We start from the raw sequence: 6158 nt of genomic DNA, 5'->3' as shown, positions 1-6158 counted from the left end.
TGAGGCTCTCTCCCAGAAACTTCACCTCTCACGTCAAAATGACCCAGTTTTACATCTGAGGCCTCGGGTCATTTTGACCTGAGGACGGGTCATTCAGAAATAGACTCGCATATCAATTCATCCTGAATTAAGTTCGAGGCAAGAACTAAATATAGCTAGAGGGCTGTTCTTGAAGATGTCCTTGTGAGTTTTCAGACTTGTCATGATCTGGTGTTGAAGATGACTCTCGGCTACTACCACAGCAAATTTTAGCTCAGCATCTATAAATAGGACTGAGTTGTTGCCGTTTTACTGTTTGCTAATGTCTGTTAGCTGGGGCAGTCATCTTGAATCAGCTGGACTCCAAAAGTTAATCAGTTGTAGACGTGCATCCAGTAAATACTTTTTATGAGTTTCACAAAAATCCATTAATTGGTGTATGAGATATTTTGCTAACAGACAAACAGTGATTACTCAAATATTTAATGCAGGCGTTCAAAGCAAAGATCTTATGTGATAATTTAGCCCTTTGATTTGATGTTTAAGCTGACTTTCAGCTATTACCACACCAGATTTTGGCTCAATAGCTGTAAAACTAACTGAGTTGTAGCCGTTTTAGTGTTTACTATTATCGACTAGCTATGGCGGCTATCTTGAATCGGCTCGACTCCAAAAGTTAATCAGTTGTTAATGTGCATCCAGTGTTTGCTCAGTGAGAATTTTGTGGAAATTCGTCACGTGGTTCAGGAGAYATTTTGCTAACAGCCAACTAAACGCACAAACACATTTAGTTACATGACTGCCATCCCTAAAAGCTGGCAAAAACTTTTTTATTTTAAATGAAATGGAGCWGGAACAACAACATATAAACTGAACAAGCGGTCACATGCATGGGAACTGACACATGAGAGCAGTGGGGCTTGTTCCTGCAGCTATTTGCAGCTGCAGGATGATGTTCACGTGTTTTTAAACTGTGGAGACTAACAGAGAGAGAGAAAAAAAGAAGGGGTGGTGAGGGAGAAAAAAATCCCTGAAGGTAAAGAGGAAAAAAAAAACTGTAAAAGACACAAACAAAACCAGGAGAATCGTGCATGTAGAAGATAATGTTACTGTTTTTCTCAGAAGTCTGTTCTTACTGTAACCTAATCAGGATAAACAACAGCTGAAGAAAGGCTTTTATAAATCAGATAAATATTCTCACAAATATAATACACTCCAGTTTCTACTGTGGCCTTGATTCAATTAAATCAAGACTCAGTTTCTCAGTAATGATAGGTTTAAAGGTCTTTTTGTGCACCTAATCATTAAATGAATCAATTGAAGTTGAACACATTATCACCAAGGAATATTTGCTTAATCCARTTGATTGTTGCTAAATATCCTGGGTAACAAATAAAAGCAGAATACTGTCGTTTTTACTACCCAGATACTGAAAAAACGCTTGAACTGAACATTTTGTACTGTTTTGAAACAATTTAAAAAACTGACATCAGTGTGAGGATTTAAAACAGAACTCCAGCAGTGATTTTAACCTGGAGTTAAATGTGTGATTTTTACCTGGAAAGGGATTGTTTTAAATCAATATTTTTTTATTTATAATTCTGGGAAAAGAAGGACAAACGGGGCGGATTTGATTGGTTGGTTCCGCTGCAGGGCGGGGCTTAGGCTTGGCTACAAATACACCGTGTTCTCCTCGCGCTCAGGTCAGACCAGAACAGATTCACATAAACACAATAAAGCCGGAGGGACTTTCCGTCGTTTTTAACAGGTAATATTCCACTTATTTTGTGTTTGTTGAATTTTTGACGCCAGAATCAGGGAATATTACACAGCCTCGATGGAGTTCTTATTCTGTAACACGTGCATCAGTCTGTCAGCAGCTGACGCACGTCGTGTTTCATCATCTTCAAAAAAAAAAAAAAAAGGGGGAAATGACTCGTGACAAACGGATATTCTGCGTTTTTGCCCGTGTTAGGTAGTTATTTTAACTTTATTTCGCCGCTGTAAAACGCTAACAGCCGTTTCAGTCTCGGTAATTTCGTTAAATGTCGGTTAAATTAAATCGGGATGGAACGAACCTGTCAAAAAAAAAAAAGCCGGCCGGTCTACGCCGGCTACTTCCGGTTAAASAAATTGACTAAAACTCGGTTCTGTTGGTAATTATTGCGCGTTGAATGATCAGGGGGACAAATGGCAGCATGTTTAAAGTTTTCATCCACCCGCGAATTATCGCGCCATCCTGTTGTTAACGCTTTGTCTCTTTTGTGTAAATGAGCGCCTGCGCTTTTATTGTGAAGGTACTTCCGCTGAGGTTGTAAGCCGGTGCGTGTGTTTCATCAGAAACCTGTAGTGGTTTAAAGGAGCCAGGCTCGTCACTCAGCTGTTAAACTGGTTCTAAAGAGCTGTGGGGGAAATTCAGGCGGTTTGTTCTGGTTTTTATCAGCACCTCCTTTTTGTTTYGACTTTCTGATGTTATTAATTCACACATTACATAAAGAAGGCTAAAACTGGCCAGAATGTGTAGAAAGTTATATATTTTTCTTATAACTTCACTACTCTTTTGACGGTAAGTTTTGAAAAGTGTGATTTATTTTCTTTTTCTTCTTTAGTCCTCAGAACATGAGTAAAGACACAGAGATCGACATGGAGGAGGTGAAGCTGAATGACATGGCGGACCCCGAGAAGCAGCCCATGACGGGGGACGGCCAGCCCCCCGCCGGCGAGAAGAACGGCAGCGTGAAGCTGAAGGTCCCCGAGGACGAGGTCACGTTCACCGGCCTCTCTAAGGAGGAGCTGATGAAGGTTGCCGGCACGCCTGGGTAAAAAAAATAATAATAAATGATAAACACAAAAGCTGTGTTTGAAGGCCAGGATCTAAACATTCCTTTCATATTTATTGTTAGGTGGGTGAGGACCCGCTGGGTGCTGCTGGTCCTGTTCTGGCTGGGCTGGGTCGGTATGCTGGCCGGAGCCATTGTGATTATAGTCCAAGCCCCTCGCTGCAAACCCATTCCCGAGATGAACTGGTGGAACGAAGGACCCATGTATCAGATCTCTGACCTCGAGGCTTTTGCTGGTGGAATGGAAGGTATATTTAGATTTCAGAATAAAATCCCACCCCACACCCTCCCTTTTTTTTGTGGTTTCTGTGTCAGCGTTGTTCCCAGAATGAGATTCTAGAGGAAACGTTTCAGACCCAGCTGATTCACGTGGGAGAAGTCTTGTGACTGCGTCTTAGTTCTGGCCTGTATCAGACAGCTGGATCCTAAAACTGCTGACTCAGCTTGGCTCTGAGTTGACTACAGGCTGAAAGGACACGAGGCAGAGACTGAGTCTCCTCTTTTCATATCTTCTGATCAGATCCGAGGGTTTAAGCTGAGCAACACTTCCTATTGAAGTTTTTATCCCTTGAGCTCGTTTTTGTTCTGTTTCTCTAAGAGGCCGGCAGGAAGGACAGAATGTCCTGAGCTCGTAGTCGATTAGTGGGGAACGCTGCAGCTTCCAGCAGGTTTTTGGAAGGACTCCAAACACTGCACGTGACCTGATTGTTCTCGTGTAAAACAGGACCTCCTTGTGCTCAGGCCTCACACGGCCAGCAGAGGATGCTGATCGAGTCAGACGCCACAATCGCTGTTCTTATTTCAGGGTTCCTGCAGATCCTTATTAAGTCATTGAATTCATCAATCCAAAAATAAGGCCTTAATTAACCTTAAAATGTCTTAAATCAATCTGTCAGAAGTCTTAAAAATGTTAACACATTGCAAATAGGATGACGTCTCAGATACTTAAATAATTGGTGACATTTTTTTTAAATATTCACATGCAGACGTTCCCCTTTGACATCACTTCCTGTTGCTTCACATGCAAATATCTCAACTGTCCACCTGAGCATCGTGAAATTTGTTTTGTAATATGTTAATTAGGGCTGTGTTTTGGCAAGAATTTGGCGATACGATACATATCATGACAGTGGGGTCACGATACGATATATCCCGATATATTTCGATACTGTAAACAAGGCGATATATTGCGATATTTTTGGTCCAAAAATTCTATTAAATAAAAACCTCTTACTGGGGGGAAAAAAATTGAAAAACCAAAATTCATTGTCTCAGAAAATTCTAATATTACAGAGACTTACAGCTTTTCTGGATTCAGCTATCTGAGCATGAAGCTAATGTTTACTCACAATGCTAATGCTCTCTTACTCTCTGGTGCTCAAGAGGTAGAGGAGCCAAATGTCTGGCTCACTGCTGCCAACTAGTGGTCAGAGGCTGAACTACAACATAAAAATGAACGGYTGGCAGGAAAGTTAATGTTTTAAACCTTAATAAAAAATCGATACAGGGCTTTAGAATATCGATACAGTATCRGGAAATGAAATATCGTGATATTTCAGTGTATCGATATTTTCTTACACCCCTAATGTTAATAATGTTTTCTTTCCAAAAATGCCTTCATATTTCTCACAAAAACTGATGTCACGGGCACTTTAAGGTTTTATCTGCAGCGAATTGTGGTTAAGACCCCACTGTGGGTCCTAAAACTCCAAATTTCAGGTCGTTAAGTTTAAAACTAACTGATAAGAATGTTTCTGCTATAGTTAGATATGGATAAAAACAATTGGTCTATTAGCAATGTTTGAATACTTCAACCAAAAATACTTTGATTCATGAGTTTCTGCCACAGTTTTAATATATTTTTGTCATTTGGGTTTATTGTGAGATTGGTCTTTCAATTTAATTTCACTTGGCATTAAAAGGTCTTAAATTAACTTTGCTTTAAACTGCAGGAAGCCTGTATTTTAGTCTCTATCTGTGTCCTGATAGTCATCTCACACCAGCTCCAGGTTGTGTTAGCCACGTGTGAAACTCACACCTCTGTGTTCTTTCCCAGGTCTGGTGGAAAAGATGGACCAGCTGACTCAGCTGAAGGTCAAAAGCCTGGTTCTCGGTCCTTTTCACACGGTGCAGGCRAACAACCCGGCGACCCTCGACTTCACGGCCATCGACCCGACCCACGGGAAAAAGGAAACTCTGCGTTCTGTGCTGGAGAAGGCCCACAAGAAGGGTGGGTCATTAACCTCCTAACTCCAGTTTGTCTTTAAAACAAAAGTTTGACGTAACCGTTTCTTTTAGGTATTTCCGTGGTGCTGGACCTGACCCCCAACTACCCGGGGTCTGATCCATGGTTCACTGGAAATAACAACGAAGTGCTGGAGAAGCTGAAGGTGGGACGTAGTGAAATCTGGTACACTGTCAGTAAAATGACCTCGCTGCTGCAGCTCATGTTGATCGTTCTCTCCTTCAGACCGGAGCAGAGTACTGGCTGGGCTTTGGCATCGACGGCATCAAGGTGTCGGACCTCTCCCGGGCGTCGACCTTCACCGACTGGCCGACGCTCCGAGCAGCGGTGCAGGGCAACCGCACCGACGGAACCAAGAAGAGGTGAACACTACTTTTTATTAAAGGGGACCTATTATGCAAAATTCACTTTTTAAAGGTTTTTTACACAACTTTGGGTATGTACTTTAAAAAAAAACAGTCCTAGGACCAAAAAAATGCACCCAGGGGCGTATTTACTGTAAGTAAATGTATTTTTAATGTATATTAACGACAAGTTTTATACTTCTGTCATTTTGTGATGTCACAAGCCGTACGACAACCCACCTGAACCTGCGTTCAGCCCCTTACCTAGCAACCCCCGGGTGAGRCTCCACCTCCTCAGTATAAAAAGCTGACACGGTTGTTGTTGTGTAATGTGCAGCTCATTTCACAACAAGCCTCCAACAGGGCAATGGGTAGAGTGTTGGACCAGAGAGTGGGAGACCAGGGTTTGAGACCAACACAATTTAATTTTTTATTTTTGTTAATTATGAACACRTTTTCTCATGTACCTCTATTGTTTAGCTTATTAAAGCCTTGTTAAAGCCTATTTGTTCGAGTTTCTGAGGTATTTTGACCTCTGCTGCTCCCTGTTCTGGTAACAGCATGCAGAGTGAGCGCAGAGCAGAGGAGGGAGAAAAAAAGAAGCTGCGACCGACTCTGCCTCTGGGTCTCATATGGTTGTACAACGGAGCTTCTGCTGTTATTAGCCATAATAGATGCTGGCTTTGGAGGGCGGAGTTAATGTCAACAGATTTTTGGAGGGCGTTACCAACGGAGCTCATTAACATAAAC

General features: G+C 41.9%; 1 protein-coding gene across 1 annotated transcript in view; it reads left to right on the top strand.

Moving 5' to 3' along the window:
• Positions 1-1641: 1641 nt before the first annotated feature.
• The window catches only part of slc3a2a (solute carrier family 3 member 2a), a 9750-nt gene continuing 5233 nt past the window's right edge, over positions 1642-6158 (top strand). The window contains exons 1-6 of the mRNA XM_014009006.1: positions 1642-1747; positions 2589-2798; positions 2883-3067; positions 4876-5049; positions 5118-5209; positions 5290-5426. Of these exons, the coding sequence (XP_013864460.1) occupies positions 2599-2798; positions 2883-3067; positions 4876-5049; positions 5118-5209; positions 5290-5426 (788 nt within the window). The 5' untranslated portion in view covers positions 1642-1747; positions 2589-2598. The remainder of the gene's footprint in view (positions 1748-2588; positions 2799-2882; positions 3068-4875; positions 5050-5117; positions 5210-5289; positions 5427-6158) is intronic.

The sequence above is a fragment of the Austrofundulus limnaeus genome, unplaced genomic scaffold, assembly GCF_001266775.1.
Source record: "Austrofundulus limnaeus strain Quisiro unplaced genomic scaffold, Austrofundulus_limnaeus-1.0 Scaffold54, whole genome shotgun sequence".
In the NCBI taxonomy this organism is placed as follows: Eukaryota; Metazoa; Chordata; class Actinopteri; order Cyprinodontiformes; family Rivulidae; genus Austrofundulus; species Austrofundulus limnaeus.
This window is presented reverse-complemented; position numbering and strand designations above follow the sequence as displayed.